Source organism: Genypterus blacodes, unplaced genomic scaffold (genome assembly GCF_046128005.1).
Source record: "Genypterus blacodes isolate CSIRO-AG114 ecotype Tasmania unplaced genomic scaffold, CSIRO-AGI_Gbla_v1 ptg000067l_1, whole genome shotgun sequence".
In the NCBI taxonomy this organism is placed as follows: Eukaryota; Metazoa; Chordata; class Actinopteri; order Ophidiiformes; family Ophidiidae; genus Genypterus; species Genypterus blacodes.
This window is the reverse complement of record NW_027466879.1, coordinates 4079096-4098159: the sequence shown is the minus strand read 5'-3', so window position 1 is coordinate 4098159 and position 19064 is coordinate 4079096. Positions and strand designations below refer to the sequence as shown.

Genomic DNA, 19064 nt, shown 5'->3' with positions numbered 1-19064 from the left:
AGTAGTAGTAGTCGATGTTGTAGTGCATTTATGTTAATATTAGTATTAGTGGTAGTATTTATGATTAGAATGATGGTTGTGTTGCTGTTAGTTGTATTAGTATTGGTAGCAGTATCCATGTTATGATGCTTACTAATATTGATGTTATGTTGTGAGTATAACTTCCTTTGTTTTAATGTTTGACAGCACTGTGCCCCCTCACTCATCAAGCCCTCAGAGTATTTGTTCATATCCTGTTTAAATACACCGACACAGACTGTGTTTGTGCTGCCTCGGCTCGGCTGCAGCACTGTGCCGAGTAGATACACAGTGAGAAAGAGTGACCGCGTGGAAGCAACACCAATCAGTGGTGAAGTGTTTACTTTAACCTGACATCCTCGCTGCTTCGACTATCTGATGGCCCCAGAATAAGGCGGTTCCTCCGGGGTTGTTGATTTATGTATGTGTGTTTACAGAACTCCTCATAAATTTATAATCATCCTCTCAGTGTTTTCCTCCGCATCTCCAGGAAGCAGGTGTTGAAATTGGACAGGCTCGGTCAATAGATGACGAAGACAAAGACGACTAAGCTGCTTTCGTTTGACGCCAGAGAGGGAGGAGGTGTTTCGCCAGCAAGATGTTTTAGATAATCTGCATTTGGATTGAGACCAAGAAATCAGTGCATGAGACTGTGCAGGATGTTTGTGTAGAAAATAACGAGAGAAATAAAGCCAAAGTTGTGTATGGATGTTAGAGATACAGTAAGTGTTAGAGAGCAGCGTTATGTTTGATATCAGCATGTTGATCACTGATCTCATTAAAGCGCTGATGAGTATTTTATAGCCTTTCCTGCTTTTACCACATCTGTTTAATCCTGAACATTATTGCCCTTATGGTGCATTAACATCTTTAAAAAAAATCTCTATTTCAGTGACCATCTGGTTTTATGAGGCCATTGCACCTCCTCAATAGGCAACGTTTCCATTTGTCCGTATTACCTTCCATAAAACCCAAATATTCAAGAGGTGTTATGAAAGTACTATTGCTTTTTGAGGAGTTCCGATTTCTGGTTAGCATTAGTATGATGCAGCAGCTTATGTGCTCGCACACGTTTGGCTATGGCGAATAATCATCTGTGCAGTAGTACGCTCACTTTGCAGCCCAGATAAATCATTTCTGTGCCTGTGCGTGTTGTGTCATTTGTGTTAAGAGAGATATTGCGGTGTTATATTGCGGTGTTACACAGCTACAAGCTTATGAAAATGTGCTTCTAAAACGTTGGAGATGTGCCGTTTATTTGGGCAAAATGAGATACATGACGCCTCCTCTGCCCTCAGTGTGACCCAGGACAAATGCCTAGAGCTTTTACAACATGGCACAGGAATATTTCACAATGATGCAGAGGAGTAATACAGCAGGCGAGAGCAGAATTTAATTGGAACAGCTACTTTTACAGTTATTGCATTTCCAAAAAGTGGTTGTCACATACAGTTTCCAGCAATTTCCATTTGCTGGTTTGAATTAAATTGAGAAATCCTTTTGATTCCGCCGTGTCTTTACCATTTTAACTAACACGCCATCTGCAGCGGGCACCATTCAATGGCTTTTGGAGTGTGTCTGAGTGTGCAAGCCACATGTGTTATAGTATTAGCATAGAAAGGGTTATGATTGGAATATGAAAGCTCCTTCCGTTGTCATAAATACAGAATCAGGGACCTGTAATATGTGTCCAACCAGGCTGTTATGCCCAGGTCGCATTCATTTTTGTTTCCCTGATTACTAACCATTGATTCAGTATGTTACATGCTGATCTCGTAAACACAGGCTCTAAGAATGAGCTTAACATGTCAAATTGATGTTATTAGTCTTAGAACACATCTGCTCAAGGATCCTGCTGCCGCATCTGCTTCATCGCATTTGAGGTGGGATGCAGGGTTCACTTCTGCAGAAAAACGCGTGCAGCTTATTTCTATGGACAAACGGTGACCATGTCAACCATCTGTAAAGCTGCGGTTTATTTGTTCCACACTAAGAAATTCCCAGTTAATCCTTAGTAACTTCATCTACTGGAGTCTTCACAGTTCACTCTGGAGGTTGTACATATAGCACTGCAGGAGGATGAGCAGGAGGTCACAGCCACAGGGCGAGGAAGTAGAAGATAAAGAAGAGCTGGCGGGCGGCAGAGAGTTTCCTCTAGAATCCTGGTGAACGTCAGATTTGCTTTTGCACAGCGGCTCCATGAGCAGAATGGGTTCATTATAGGAATTTGTCATAGTGCACTGACTTTGGTAACACCACCTGTTATCACCGACGGGTAGCGGCTGCATAATGATGTTTCTAACAGAATTACTGAGGACATTTTAATTCATGCTTTCACTCGTCTCCCTGTCGTCAGTCACTCTCAGCATCCTGCCTGCTCTCTCTCTCTCTCTCTCTCTCTCTCTCTCTCTCTCTCTCTCTCTCTCTCTCTCTCTCGCTGGGATCTTGGGGCTCTCTGCCATCCAAACATCTTATGTTACCATTTCCCCCCAAAGCACTGCGCTGTGCAAAAAAAACATGAATGAACAAATCAAAACACAAAAGCACAAACATCCACGAGAGCCTGGCGGTACTGACAGCGCTCCTCCCAAACCAGTTTGTTCGCATTCAAGTCATTTGGCAGGATAATGAGAGATCTTGAAACGACAACAATACATTACATCAAATCACTGCTTTAATTCTGCTTGCTAGAGACCATAAAAGGGCCATGGTTTAAGTTTTATGTTATTATTTATTCAGTTTTGCTATTTAGGCTTAAGATAATTGAGTTTTTCTGGGGGGGTCAATGCATTTTTATGACACAATTAACTTTGTTGTTAAATATTTTGATGAAGCGTCTGAAACAATGCAGTATATGGATTAGACCACTTTAAGATTGTTATTATAATTAAACGTTGCTTCTTAGGAATCTTGAGATGCAGCTTTTGTTCTATTCCGCATTTCCTTTGGAGCATAAATTGTACTTGATGGGACTGAAATGATGTATTTGTCGGACTGGAACTTCTGACTTCTGAGTTAATTAGAGGAAACAGTGAGCTGAACTTTCTTTTGAACCGAAAGCTCAGAAGCAAATTACAAAAAAGTTCCTTTCAGACTGTCTGGAGTACAAACTCTCTGGTTTCCTTCATCTTCTTGCTCGCATTCTCACCACAAATCAAGTCGTCGTAAAAAAAAGTTTTTGCCCTTATTGCAATTAATGGCAAAATGAAGTTTAGCCTTAAACAGATGTTGCGTAATCAGAGTATGAAGCAGATCTGCACGGTGACATACTACAATCAAAACGTGTACATGCCTGAATAAATTGATTTACAATCCCATAATCCACGTCTGTTGCTCAAACTAAGCATACTGACATTTATGCCAATATCAGTCACATTAAGGTGCATACCTGATATCTGAAAAATCCAATTTATCGCCTGAATCGCAGGGTAATCAAAGTTGATGAGTCACTGAAATGGTTCCTGGGCATCCCCACCACGGTGCTGCAGTTGGGTAGATAGAAAATGCGGCACTGTGGCACCCGGGGAGCAGAGTTGAGAACCGCTGCATTCTGCTATTCTCTTTGTCACTGATCCTTTCCCTCCTCATTCCCTCCAAACTCTGCCAGTTCACTCACACAGTCACACAAATATTTATTGAGGTCTTCCTCGTAACAGCGAGACTTCAGTGCAGTGACTCTGCTGTTAACCTTTCATAAATCACACTTCAGAACAAATTTAAGTACAGATTCCTCAGACAAAATGGTGTTTCCCACCAAACAGCAATCAGACCTTTTTAATTACAAACTGCCACCTTGCTCACACAGCTTTGTGTGGCTAATTCCATAGTGTCTCCTTGGCACCAGTCAATACAACTTCAAGGCTCATGGCTTCTCAGTAATTGGAACAAACATGGCAGTAGTGATGTTTGGGGCTAAATCTTTGCCAGAGGCTGTGTTGACTGCTGTTGTATTATCCCTTTTGTCACGGCCCTCAGTGAAGATACACACACTACCATCTAGATACACACACTGGCACACCTTGTAATCCTGATTATGATAATCCTTTATGAAGGTACGCCATCATAACCTGTTCTTCTGACGCACACTGTCTTAGAGATATACTATTTGATCTACAAACTGCACCAGTAAGAATGACATTGATATGATGTGAGGAACAGGAAACACAAAGAACTTAGTGCATGATGTGTTACTTAATTAGATTGTTGTCATTGCATGATGTGTCGCTTATTGTAGACCAACGCTGGGTTATTGTACAACACAGATGTTTGTTTGAAGCACGACTCTCTTGTTGATTTTGCACATTACACCGCCTGTGTTCGTTCCGTTGTCTCGCCTGGAGTATTTTCTGTCCTTTTGAGGTTATGAGAACAGGCTGCTTTGAAGTGGCAGAGTCACCCAGATCCTCTCTGGGCTCGGCAATGAGCCGGAAGGATTTTTGTTTTCTTTGTGACGACTGGAGGGCTGTTGTTGCCTCCTCGCCTTCTAACTGCGCGTCTGCTTTGTTTCTCACGCAGCCATCCGTGAACAGTGGTCTGCTGCCTTTTATCTGCCGAGCCAATGAACTCTTCAAAACATTCTGATGAAGTCGCTCTAAAAGCAATCTACATTTCTTTGTTTAGGCAGCCAACAATCTCATTTAAGCAAATATATTCCAGAGTTATTTGTGGTCTAGGGACAGCATATTAACTCCTATGACTATTCAACTGATTTCCATGTTCTTTTCTATATTCAATGCACAAAAAAAGAACATTGACCCAGTGTGACTCTAACTCACTTTAGCACAGCAGGACACACTGAGTGAAAACAGGCTATTTTAGATACTGCCTCCTTAAGCTGTGGAACCCGACCCAACCATCACCTCTCATGCTCCATGTACAGACGGGGACATTCACGAGTGTCTATGTCTGTACATTAAAGAAGTAACAATCTAATCAGCAACATAAGAACCCGTGGATGGAAGTGTTAGGCAATTATTAATCAAGACTTTTCAGCATTTGAGTAGCAGTAACCCAATCTGCTCCTGCTGCACACGTTGGGATTCTGTGCCATGTGGGTCTTAGCGTTCCCACTGTGAAACTCTGTGCTCACACTCAGACTGCAGCACAAAATGAGGGAAAATTACAAAAAGGCACAATATGGCCCTTTAATTAGCTGGGTAGCTCTCGTTGCTATTATCCACTTTAATTGTTAGCCAGCTCATAATGCTGGTATGAGTTTGGAGCGAAAAATCCAGCTTTTGTGTAAAATTATACAGAATTTTATTCAGCGCCATAATAATTATACATGTGAACACATAATTAAAAAGTGACAGATGGGGTAAGTGCTAATAAGTAACAGTCATCTACAGCTCATGATTGATACCTCAAAGGCAGCAGATGCATACTAATAGATTTCAACAGATTGAGCAGTCAGTGACCTGCTAGTTAAACGATGGCGTGAACTCTTAGCAGCCATCGGTAAACAGCTTCAAGACAGAGGAAATGAGTGCAGTAAGCGGCCCATTTAAACATTTAATGTGTCAACGACATTCGGAAGTGTTAACACTGCTGCTATTTCAGATGTTTGCAGGTCAACGAGGACAGCTGGAGATCCTCCTGTCTCATACCAGCAGCAGCAGCAGCAGCACGTGCGAGGTCACTGCATACTGATAAACGTATTAAACTGTGATCCGTCTGATCACTTACCCGCACAGAAAACCAAACCTCTGATTGGAAAAAGATCAGTGAATAAACCTAAAAGGAAACGAGCAACTCCTTTTGATTTATTACATACGGTATAGTAATACATTTCTTCAAATGAAAGCCTTTGGGGTTTGAAGCCGCTCCCAAACACACACAGCACCAAAAATATCTGTAGATGTGTCATGATGTGACAGTGCGTACAGCTGTGATTGCCAAACAGAAAATTCCTTGAGGGAGCTCCTCTCAGCATAGATCTCCTTCAAACAGATTGCATTGTGACATCTTGCCACTTATCAGGCATCATCTGCTGGCTACTGTGGTCACATGGTGACAGTCTCTCCACCTGCAGTATTGACAGACAGGACAGTTCATTTTTCATCAATGTTGTGTTCTCTTAATGTTACATTGGAAGCTGGCGTGTTGCTTTCATGTGTATTAAATGGTAAAACATAGAGATGTAGAGAACAGGTGATTCAACACCTGGAGCCACACTGAATACAGATGAATCGTGATTTTGACAGAACACTTTTCTCAGTAGATATTCTCGGTAATCCCTTTAGAAAAATTCGATCAATAATTAAGCAGTTAATTCTGAGTTTCCGATTTTTTTTCTCTGTTGTTGTTTTCTCTTGTCTGTCTCTTGTTGTCACGGATAGCTGCGTCGCCATTGTTGTTTCCAAGTAGGTTCCATTGTAATGACTGGATTGCATGATTCCATCCACGTTTCTTCTACATTGTAGAAATCGCGGGGCTTTATATGAAGCAGCACCACAGTTTGTGTGATTGTGCGTCGTGAAGTTGAGCAGCAAGGCACAGAGTTGTTTGTCACAAAAAGTTTGGACACAACGCACAAATATGTCTGAATGAAAAAGGAGGCCACCAAGAAAACGATGATTGAAATTTTCACTCTCAGGCCAAATAGCCCTGGGGAGCAGAGATGAGATGCAAACCAAGCGTCCTTTTGGGGAGAAGGACATGGATTATAGGATCCTGCTGCTGGACCACAGAGACAGAGGCAATCACTCAGCTGTTTGATATCCTCTTGTAGGTCGTGGTCGGTGCCTAACTTTGTACTCACCACGAAGAATGTATGATGAGAATGATGAATGATATTTTTCAAATCTGTGACACCTTTTGACGAATAGACTCACATTGTCGCTGCCCCCCAGAGAGTCTTTGTGATGCAGCATGTTACAAGAGATTGTGTGCGTTTCAGGTTATGGATCCCACCGGCCCGGTGAAATGCATTGCGTACTGAATGCAGGAGAGCCGCTGTGTCGGCGGATAACAATGACATTTAATGTTCCGCTACCTCTTATAAATGTATGTATATCAGTGTGTCCCTGTACTCAGAATATAAAAGTGTTTTGTGGCAATGTCAGGGAAACAAGCAATGAGTTTTTCTATCCCGATGTGTGGCCATACATATTTTCACGGGGCGGAATTGGGCGCAGATGGCTCTCGTGTAATCTCTTCAATCTGCTATTAATCATGCTGTCGAGAAGGAGGAAGAATTGCAGTAAAGGTCACAAAGAGGTGGACTTTGTGCTTTTCTTAACGTGGGATGACGATTCATGAGATCTGCAAGTGACGCATTCCAAGCATAATCACTTCCCTTTTCTTTTCTTTTTACTTCGATTTTTCAACAGGTAGGCCCTGAGTAATCTAACAAGCAGACGTTTTCATTCCATCTTTGAGACATACAATCTCAGTCTCAGCAGGTATGACCACAGGTTGAAATGGATTGGAGGCAGCTGGACTCGAGCTCGTGGACGCGGACCTCAGGCCATCGTGACCTCCTGCCTCCTCCACCCTTACATCTCTGCCTCTGACAGCTGCAGATTTATCCCGTAATCATTATAAATATAGTTTATTCTGAGTTTTTGTCCTCACTGCAATTATGTGCAGAAATGTGATTTAGATGTGTATTTGCACAGAAAGAACAGGGTGTACGTGACATGTTGCGTAATCACAGTATGAGGCGAATCTGCCCATTGAGAAATCTGAGGTGTAATCAAATCCATTTCTACCCACATAATCATAGTCTGGTACTTTGAGTAAACATACTTCCATCTGTGATCATTGCTGAAGAATAATTTATAGTTTTTTTTTTCATAATTTGTCCATGTAAATGTACTAAATGAAGATTGGAACTGCTGTCCTGCTGATATATGATAACATTAACAATCGACATTTACTGCAGCACAGCAGTGAAAGTTTAATTACCGAATGACCTCGTCTTCATCATCTGTGTATCGTGAAGTGTTTGACACAATAGAGAGGCTTTATCGGCTAACATGCCAACTGCTGGGTAACTTTGAGCTTTTGTTTGACAGGTTGGTCGTTCATTCAGTCAAGGGGATGTGTCAAAGATAAAATGTGTCTCTTCAATTTAACAATGGCAAGTAAATTGAGTTCTTTGAGTTCATCCCAGACACAAAAAAAATACCAGACAAGACTTTCCTAAATAAGAACAATAGCCCTATGTGTTTGTTTAGTCAGTTCCTGCTTATGTTGTGTCTATATTACAAAAGCAGTGGAAAGCAGTAGAATGTAAGCCTGCTGTTTAATATTTCATACACAGCGGCACACCGACAGACAGACAAAGACAGACAGAAAAAGCCAAGTCCACAAAAGAGAAGAAAAAGCCCATTGAGGAAGAAGCGGCGATAACACACAGGGTGCCAATAGAAACGGCCGTCACGTTTCACTCAATCTAAGCACGTTTAAGAGTTCAGATTTGCAGGGAATTGACATCACAATTACATCTCAAGGAGCTCAGATATCGTAAATTAACTTTGAATTCTGTCACCCTCTCGCTTTTAAATAACTCAGGAACCCATGGCTCCACCGCTTTATTTATCCATACATTTTCTTCCTTCATAACCCTGTTGGTTAAAAGAGCAAACCCAATCTGTGTTGGCTGCAGAAACGGCGCTGAATCCAGATAGTGAGGTTCAAAGTGACATCAGGGACACGCACGCACACACACACACACACACACACACACACACACACACACACACACACACACACACACGCACACACAGCTTACAGAGAGCAGAGGAAATGAATAACTTTACCTTGATGTGGTATTATGATGAAATGTTGATGTGAGGGAATTATGCCACCATAGTCATCGTCACTACCGTGTGTGTGGCCCTTGAAATAAACTTAAGCCTATTACGCTGCAATATAAGAACAGTAAATCTGTGCATTGATACTTTGGCCTGCTAATGATACATAAAATTCTATGTGTACTCACAGTTTGGCTTAACAGTTCCATTTTCGAGACGGATCATAAAACGCATGAAGTACAGCGTTTATAAAATATAAATGAAATACGCAGCCTGGCCATATACTGTGGCCGAGCTCACACGTGCTGACGCCGGTGAATCAAAGCTCCCCCCCATTCCACAAATCCCAGTTTAACCCCAGGGTATGCCTACAAATGAATTATGGTATCACCTATATACGCCTTCCGAATGTTGATATCGGTTATTTTCTTAACAGGTGCTCCACCAGAGACTGTGTAATGTTGATTTAGCTTCTTCTGTAAGACTGCTGGTGTGTATCCGACGTGGTAACATGACCCGACCTTCTCTATTCTGCACCTTGTTCACAGCTATACCCTCCGTGTGGTGGGAAATGGGGTCAAGGCTCAGACCAGCAATCCTGAAGTGAAAGTGAAGGGAGCAGAGCCTGTCATAAATCAGATCATAGACAAACTCAAACACATCAACCAGGTGAGTCCCTCTTTGTTCTGTAAACTGGATGTGTTGTTTTCTTATTTTCCTCCTCAAAACCTCATTGTTTTGTCTCTTGTCTGTTCTGTCCGTCTGTCACTTAGGCTGTTTCGGTGCAAATCTGATTCTCTGTTGTTATTTCTTAGTTCAGGAAACAGAAAGTGCAGCAATTTCCCTCTGGTGTACACACAGGAAAATACAAAGGACTTCCCACAAAGCTGATGTCCTTTATTGTTGACTTTTATAATAATTGAATGTGAAGAGATAAATAGTTTCATCTTTCAGCTTGCCGGTAAGAACAAGCTGATAGGAAACTAGTCTCAAAAGCAAAAATCAACCTCAGCGGATGGAAATGAAAATCAATGACTACATATTTACAAACCCATTTGATCTGCTTTGTTTGTCTTCATATTTACAAAACCCCTTTTCTGCTCTTTGTCAAAATCAATGTTGCTTTTCTATCTGCCAGCCTGGTTTATGCACCTTGGTGCTGCTGTGGCTAGATTCACTGATATTTATCTGTTAGGATGATGAGATTAGGAGGCTTTATGGGGGCACTTTCTCTTCTGTAGCGTCACTGACAGCTGCGGTAGCCTCCAGCAGCAACACCACATGTCTGCCGCTTTGCTTTCCCAAGTGGCAGGCTGAAGGCCAGGTCATCTCTCTTGACCTCCTGCTCCCTCCCTGCCTAATTCACACCATCTGTGAGCCGTCAAAACACATAAATCCGTATCATAATCATGCATGAGCTCCGGATTTGCCTCATTCCCATGCAGTGCGTGTGTGTGTCAAACTCTAACAGTTCAGCGTGTTAGTTTCTTGCGATACACTATGCACTGCCATATTTGGAGTTATAATGGAGTTACTTAGATCCTTTGGAATTAATTTATCCCACAAGCGAGCAGAGTTGTGGGTTACAGAAACTAGGGCACATGTTGAAATTTCTGGCTGATTCAATGATTAACTCTGGCACTTTTATTCAACATATGCTCAGAAATAGATGATCTGAAAGCGCACCTTTGGAGCACCAAAGCTTGGTTCTGGGCCAGTACCCTACTTGCAAGTTCATTAGAGTGTCCTTGTTTGTACTCCTGTTATTTCATTCTTAAACATTACTGTGAACCACAAAGAGCTTAATCCTATCTTTCATTAATTGCGTATTAATTCTGCTATATTGAATTGTTCTCCCCTTCTGTCTATGGAGTGTGTGGACTAGTGGTTCCACTGCTTTAGTCCTTACACACTTACACATTTACTAACAATTTGCAGCTGTATTTAAGGCGTAAACACGGGTTTTACGCACGGTAGAACTGATTTATCTTTGCATCGTTGAACATGCAGGTCCTGTTTCATAGATGCCAGTGAAGACACGACAGCAGTATAATTGCTTTAAACTGAAAAACCTATAGGATTTCTCCCACAGCCCCTGTTCTGTTCTCGCTCTCCCGCCTCGTTCATCAGCTTCCAGGTGTTTGGCACTTCAGCGTGATCTTGTGTTTCCTGTGTTTACTGACACTGATGATATAAATGATCCTTCTTATTAAAACGGAAACATTTGATGAATCGCTGTGTCGCTAAATGTTTCGCCTCCTGGCTGTGATTTGCGATGGGTTTAGTAAATAAGCTGTTTGTCCGTTCAGACTCAGTAATCAGTGAGTATTTCATCAGCAGTAAATTTGAGGCTTGGCTTAAGATTTGACTCTCTTATAAACATAAACATTAAATCTAAAATGTATCCGCACAATGGTCTCCTATTTGTCACGGTTTTCCTTCTGTGTTTGTTCCCCCTTTTTCTTCTTCCTGTCTTCATACCTCTTCTCTCTGCTCTTTACTCTGTAATGCGTGAACTTGTTATTACTGTCACACACACTATTAAGAGTGACACTCGGGGCCCCGCACTCGAAGTGCAGTTACTGCCGGTTTATTCGCCCGTCTGAGAAGCAAATCTCTCATGTGTGAAGAAATGGAGACGTGAAAGGTGACTTAGAGTGTTGTAGAGTCAAACAAAGAAGCTGACAGTCACATGTCAATTTCCACACTTTGCCCATAAATATCTGGGGACTATGGTTGCAGCAGATGCAGTGCCAAGATCCCCTTTTTGTCTTAGATCAGTCTGTGTTCAAGTTGTCAGTGGAACAGTATTGGAACAAAATATAATCAAGAGAGTTTATTAATAAATGCAAGAAGATGGGAGTTTCTGTGGAGACCAAAGTGTCATATTGACACAGGTGATCATCACTCATGTATAAATAACATCCAACATCCAGTTTAATCCTGACACAAACAGATGTAATAGGCACTACTGTCAAATGTCCCTGAGACTGACTATGAAATGACGTCATTTCAATAGTTAGGATACATTTCCACATGAGCGCATCATTCAATTACAATCCTAGTGAAAGCAGATTTGTGGCATTCAGTTTTTGCATACAGCATACAGGTAGATTAGCATGATGGCTTCCTCTAGTAGTTTGTAATAAGCATTTTTTGTGAAATTGAGAAGGCTCTCAAAGTTTAATTTTGCTCTCACAGCCCAAAATCATGTGTTGGTCTCCGGCAGAGGAGTTGGAAAACAGGAAGTCTTGTGGCAGCACTGCCTGTAACACAAATTGATCGCTTTATCAGGGCCAATATCGAGGAAATGTCTTATGGTGTCCGGAGATTGAACAGGATAACAATATTTAGTTAGTAAAAAAAAAAAAGTTTTTTCCCCAGTTTGTGTTTTTGAAGGCCTGAAATGTTCATGGATGCAGTCATTCCATCCGAACCTGAACACAGTATCACTGGTGCTCACATGGATTTAATGTAGTATATGATCCCGGTTCATATCGAGGTCAAAACTGAATCGCTCTAATTTATTAGCTGAGAAACGCTAATCACATGGTAAAAATGAAAAAAAACAAACAAGTAAATTAGTAAATGAATAAGCCAACTTATAAGGAAGTAATACCAATCAATAACCTTTAATGATTGATTAAAAATTATATAAATAATCATAATCAGTGATATTAAATCAACAATAAACTGAAGGGTAATTGTTCAAATAAATGTCTATAATAATTACAGATATTTACAGATACACTCTGGTTGTATTGTGCTTTTTGTAATAGCTTGTCCTCTCAATAATGCAATCATGTCCAAAATCAGAAAAACACCTTTTCCATTTTCAGCTGCATCAGCATAGAAATGGTCCTAACAGAGTTTTCCTCAATTGGGTATTTTTGTCCCTAAACACGCCATCAGACAAGCTCCCTTGTACAAAGACATGCTTGTTCACAAGTATCCCAAATCTGCACAGCCAGACCCTCTGATGCAGGAAACCTTTTTGAAGAGCAGCTTGGAATCAGTTTAGAGCGTGAAAAGTGGGACAGTGAACTGATTTTTTTCACTGTATCAGTCAAAATGAAGGGAAACAAGAAAGGGTGAAATCTCTAAGAAATAGGTAAAATATTCACATTTCCATGTTCCTCTTTCCATCTAGGGCTTTATATCTTCTTACTCTCCCTTGCAGCAGCCCATGGTCTATTATTGACTCCCCCTTTCCCCCCATGCTGCTCAGGTTTAATTCCTGCTGCTACTAAATTATATCTGTCCCTGAGTTTTAATGTGGTAAATGAACAACAGCCAATAATAATGCCATGATCCCTTGAATACTGATTGACACAGCCACCCTCCGCCTCTGCCGTGGGTGTGTTGAATATTCCACTGAGCAGTTACCACATCAGACAACAGACAAACAACATCTCCTCTCCTGTGTGTGGAAAAGGCCTGGGTATGAGCCACACACCAAGTTGGGGCAATAAAATGCAGGAGGAAGGTAAACAAATAAAACAGTCACTATAATATTTTATTGGTACCAGTAGAATATCACTGATAAAGTTGGATAAAGTCACTTTAAGGTCACGTGGTTTAAGACTTTACACCTCTACTAGGTTAATTAATATCAAACATGTTGACCTTGGCTGTTTCCTGTAGCATTATTAATATTTTCAGATCTGAACATACACACTATATTGTTCCTTTCCCCACATCATGCTTGACTGTGACCTTGGTTATAGCCGCGTTTTTTACAAGCGCTATATAAAATCTCTGCTGTCTTAAAGGTGCCAGAAGGTTTTACTCTGTGATTCTTGCAAATTTACATTCATCAAGTATATGGCTGCTGGATGGAAACGGGTGTCAGGGGAAGAAGTATAGTGGGTGGTGGTGTAGGTGGCGGTGAGGTTTATGACCTGCAAAAAAAACATCAATTACATATACCAGTGCACACACTCATTCCTTTGTACACATGGATAACTGCCTGTATGTGTGTGGCTAAACAATTACACGCATATATATATATATAAATGTCTTTGGTATTGGTGCAACCTAATAAATTATGAAAATTATCTAAAAGCACACGTCCTTTGTGCATGAATGCCCCTTCATCGGTTTGAAACTGAAATATGGATGAAGGCAAAAAGGTGAAATGTAAAATAGCAACACCTTCAGATGGCTCAGTGTTGGGAAATGTACATTTGATACGTACATGGAAATGTCGATTTCATGATTTTCATCTGTATATGACAAATGTTATTTACTATTTTCATTTATTCTCTTGTGACCTTGACTAACTGCTTGCAGCTTCCCACAGCCCAGATGGAAATATATAATTACTTTTCCAAAGCAGACTGTGCAGGAAAGCACAAAACAGTCACGCAGCTATTGACAAATTCATCATGCAATCTGAGAGGACAAACTCAGGATTTCATCATCTTTGCTCATCAGCAGCTCCTTCCTATGAATTATTTGTTGGCTCGCCTCCTCCTCCTCCTCCTCCTCGCCTGTCCTCTCCTCTTGATGTGGTAAAACCCATCAAGAATCTATAAGTAGGTCCTGTCCCCGTGTCTCTCAATCAAATCAGGGCCAAGCAACTCCTCACTCAGTCTGTGGGTTGAATTATTTACCAGCCATTGATGTGGTGGTTGACCAGCAGTTTTGTTTGTGAATTATTCATGCTCCCTCTCCTCTAAGTTCAAAGATTAACAATGACAATATATTCATCTTTTATTAGTTGTGCTCCTAAACTATTAAACCCCATGATAATATGTGACTGTCCAAGAGCTGTTACATGCAAATTTACAGTTAATGCTGTTTAAAACAATTATCCTGCTTTAAAGATGCAGTTAACACAACAGCTAATACACATAGTTTTGAGTCACTATAATCTACAAATCCAGTTTTTAAGTACCTTTTATGCACATTTAGCCAATTACATCAATAGTTATGTATTTTCTGTCCTTACTGCGAGTTTGGATTGAAAATTGATGCCATCTTTGACCACTGCTGTCAGAAAAAGCAATTATTACCTTTACTATGGCTTTTTTGTTAACATGTGTAGGTGGGAATGAAATGTCATTAATGAACTACAATAGCTTTCAGCAAATGCAGCCTTTTTCAAGTGTCATGCTGTACAATATAATATAATTAGTACCGCAATTATTTGCAATTAAACGTGTCCATCACCCATTTGTCCATTTAGAAAGTAAATTAAGAATAAAAAAATGTAATCCTACAAAGTACAGCCTGAAATGTTCCAGCCGAGTTGAATAGGCAGAGTTGAATCATCACTATTTAGCGATTATGTCACTTTGTGAGGTTCATAATGTTTATAACTACAGGAGGAGGAAAACCTCAGAAGGAACTATGCAGATCCTATAGCAGGGATTTAACTCACATTTGCATGCCAGTTTTGTTCTATGGAGAATGTGGAAATAAGAGCAAGTGAGGCCCACTGCTACAAACCAACAACATTATTCCCTCCACCTCTGCTGACCTGAGGGTCCTGAGTGATAAAAGATATCACCTATCTCAATTATCCAAAATGGGGTCGATTGTTTAGCACTCCTATTTCCGTCCTATTCTGATTTATTGATTGAACAGGGGTTTAAAGGCTTGTTGTGGACATTCTAACTGGTAGCAACACAAATTGAGCAGAATTAGATGTTGACTCCAGTTAACACAGCTGCACACAACATTGTCTGTATATGAGAGCTTTCCCGAGGCAGAGACTGTAGAGTATATGTAGATTTTCCTTCTCTCTTGTCTCTCGCTCATATTTCTTATCATGTAAGGAAATAATGCATTATTTAAGCCAGACACAGTGTGTCATTCATTATACCGCAGAGTTAAGTAAGCATAGTAAATCACATCATTCAAAGACAGGTCCTCTAAGCTGCACACCTGCAGATAAAGCTTTGATCTGAAAGGATTTTGCGTGCTTACCCATGATTAAGACAGTTTGAGCAACAGCAGCATTATCCGCATTTCGTCGTTGCAGGTTGACACAAACTATAGCATTTAAAATTCTAATATATTACCAAGTCTTCCAAACTTTAAGAAATACACACTTGTCAGTTTGAATCATATTTTTATCTTGACATTCACATCATATTCTAATTTCTAGTCTGGCTGCCCACTCTCTGACCTGCTGTCTGCCTGCTGCACTCGGCCTGGATACTTGGCCTGCTGCAGTAAGAGAGATGGGAAATGACAGCGTGTTTCTCGGGAGCAGACTCCCACGTTGATCCTGACACGTTTCTCTTCTGACGGCAAATTTTATCATTGTAAGATCTCCTCTGCACCCTCACCCATTTACCAATACTAGAACAGCGAATATTCCAAGATAATATTAATGAATATATAAAACCACACTGCATGAGATTCATGTCCTATAGCTCAGACAGTGTGATTTATCTTGGTACATGAAACCCTGGACGCCTTCAGGAAAAGGCCAAGGTGGAGTGAGCTCACCTTACATTCCAATTTCTGCCATAACCTGCACTGGGACTTTTCTGTGAATTTTAATGTGCTACTATGTCATACTGTATGCTTTGACTTGCTTTGAGTTCTTGGCATTTGTCTTGGTCTGAACCTGTTCCCAACCCTGAATGGATCTGTAGGCAGAGTAAATATAATGATGACGTTCAGTTCATGAGAAATGGCTGTTGCTTTGTTTGGACAGATTTTAAAACAAGTCAAATATTTCCAGCACGTGTTTGTCTCTCTGTACCAGCAGCTACACTTTGAATTACTCATTTTATGATATTTTATTAATTCAAAACAAAAACAAATGCATTCTAGCGATGCATCTGGGACCAGTCAGCTCATAGTCCCTCTGAGTAGAGGGGGCGTGGCACATGACCAGCTGCCTCTGCTTTACTTTCCCAATATTTGCTGATTATGTGTTTTGAATAAATGAAGGCAAAAATGCAAGTAAGACATAAATATGGCCGGAATTAATAGGATTCCGTGGTTCACCGACCATAGATGGTGTGTAATTAGAATATGAAGAGAGTCTGCCAGGTGAGGAAATCAATGCAGAGGTGGCTTATTCTTATGACAGCTAACTAATTAACTATGACATTTACATTCCTGAATAAATCATTTTGCAATCATATGATCTTGGTCTTGTATCCTTAGTAGTAAGATGGTAGAGTAGTACGAAATAATGACTTTTGTTTGGTTAACACAAACAGGTTTTTAGTCCAAAATACGTGTTGAGGTTGATTACTTTTTAAAGTTTGACAAGCTAAGAATAAAATAGGATAGAAAATACACCATAATTTAAGTACAACCTGTCATATAGGCAAATTTTTAGTCCATAACGTGTAAATCCTGTTCATTATTCTGACCACTTGTGGGAAGGAACCGGCGCTGAAATGGATTTTGTGTGATTTAAAGCACCGGTAGTGATTTCCAGGAGTAAGAATAGTGCGTGGGTGGAATGACTGGTGTCCATATGCAGCCGGTAATGAATATTTCCTCAAGTTACTGTAGGTCTGTGACAATAATTCTTAATGCTGTTTCATAGTTCTTTGCAGCAGTTTGCAATCCTAGACAGTCAGAATCACATTTCCACCGTGATGCAGCCTGTCAGAATATTTTTGGGTTCAGTGATAAAAGTTAATCCTGGTTTCGGTTCCACTGCCAAGATGCCTCAAGAAGTACAGCCTTTGTTGTGCTTTCCTGTGGTTGCAGCCGGTATTAGTCCATGTGAAGGAATTTTGCAGTTTGCAAGTTATTTAATTAAAAACAGGACAATTTCAATTAAAAGAGCACAGTTGCTGTAGATTGTTCTAATCAACAATTTAATTTAGTCTTATTGACAGTAACAAATATGTTATTATTGTGGTATCGTAAGGGAAGAATCCTCCCTGTCTCTTTTTCAGTCGCTCTCATCACTGCTAATTATTTGACTGAATCACCAGGGATCGACTGTGCTGATGGCTGCTACAGCAGAGCAAATATATTCAGTCACATGTCTTTACTAATGAAATTTGTGAAGTTTATCAAATTGATGAAGGCATCAAATTACACCCGTGTGATTACCTCTGCCAAGGAGATTAGGTTTTTTCTTGGTTTTGTGTGTTTTTTGTGTGGAATACCTAAAATGGTTATTGTCATTTATTACATATTGTGGAGGGATGTGTCATGGACAACTTATGTGATTTTGATGCAGATCTAAAGTTATTCATTTTTTGTGTTATATTTTAATGTTACCTTTAGACCATAGACAACCATTCAACCTGCTTCTCCTGTGTTAACACTAAGATTAGATCGAGAACGGTACAAGTAGCCAAGTACAAGTAAGTAAATAAATTCAAATAAATATGTCGAACATCCCCCCAAGATAAGCAAATTATGAATCCATATAAATAAACAGCTGCTCGATACTTCTGAGTGTTAACACAAAAACATGTTGTAAAATGTAGAGTATAACTTCAAATGAAGTAGAACAAAAACTTCTTCCCAGTGTGTGGTGCTGACGTAAACGGTCAAATAAGTATGTGGTGTTACTGCAAGTCGTTCCAACAGACCCAAAGCAGAGACCACAAAGCACTTATTTTTGTCAACTTTTGTCTTTTTGTCAACATCATCCTTACACAATCGGAAATACAGTATTTCCACACAACGGCTTTGTTGTTTTTTGCGACAAATTCTTGAATTGCCTCTTTCCCCCACCTCACTCAGCTTCTCACACACAAGCTGCAGCGCCGTGCTGCCTGAGGGAATCCAACAACAACACCAACACCGCATACGAAATTTAGACACAGACCGTCAGGGACCATTGCAATGTGAAAGATGATTGTGAAAAATAAGCGACGCCGATGCTCTTTTCTTGACCGTCCATTCATAGTAGCATTGGAAGGGATTGATGTCTGCCCGGAAGACTTTTGGTGGTTTCTCCAACACATTACTTTGTTGTGTACATATTCAGCAATACTAACTCAACGAGAAACAGACCTGCTGTTTGTCTCACACTCTTCACCTTTTAACAAAACTAATGAAGGTTGGTAAGGCATCTTTAAGACCACACAAGTCCCGTCACACATGATCAAAGATTAGATTAATTTGTTTTGAACCTCTCTAATTATTTGTCAATCTGCATGAGACGAAAGCAGCATATGGAAAACACAGATGAAAGAGTTGTTTCTACCCCATCAACATCAACAAACCCGCCCAGTCACCTGCAACTCAAGTGGCACAAGACAGAAAACTAACTCAATCTTACAGAGTCAGAGGAATCCCACACTGTGTGCTTTTGGTTTCTATGGCAGCTGACAAGTGGTCACATTT

General features: G+C 40.5%; 1 protein-coding gene across 1 annotated transcript in view; it reads left to right on the top strand.

The window, feature by feature from the left end:
- gpc5a (glypican 5a) overlaps positions 1 to 19064 on the top strand; it is a 91239-nt gene that overhangs the window by 36459 nt on the left and 35716 nt on the right. Inside the window, exon 7 of the mRNA XM_076156271.1 lies at positions 9326 to 9446. Within this exon, the coding sequence (XP_076012386.1) occupies positions 9326 to 9446 (121 nt within the window). The remainder of the gene's footprint in view (positions 1 to 9325; positions 9447 to 19064) is intronic.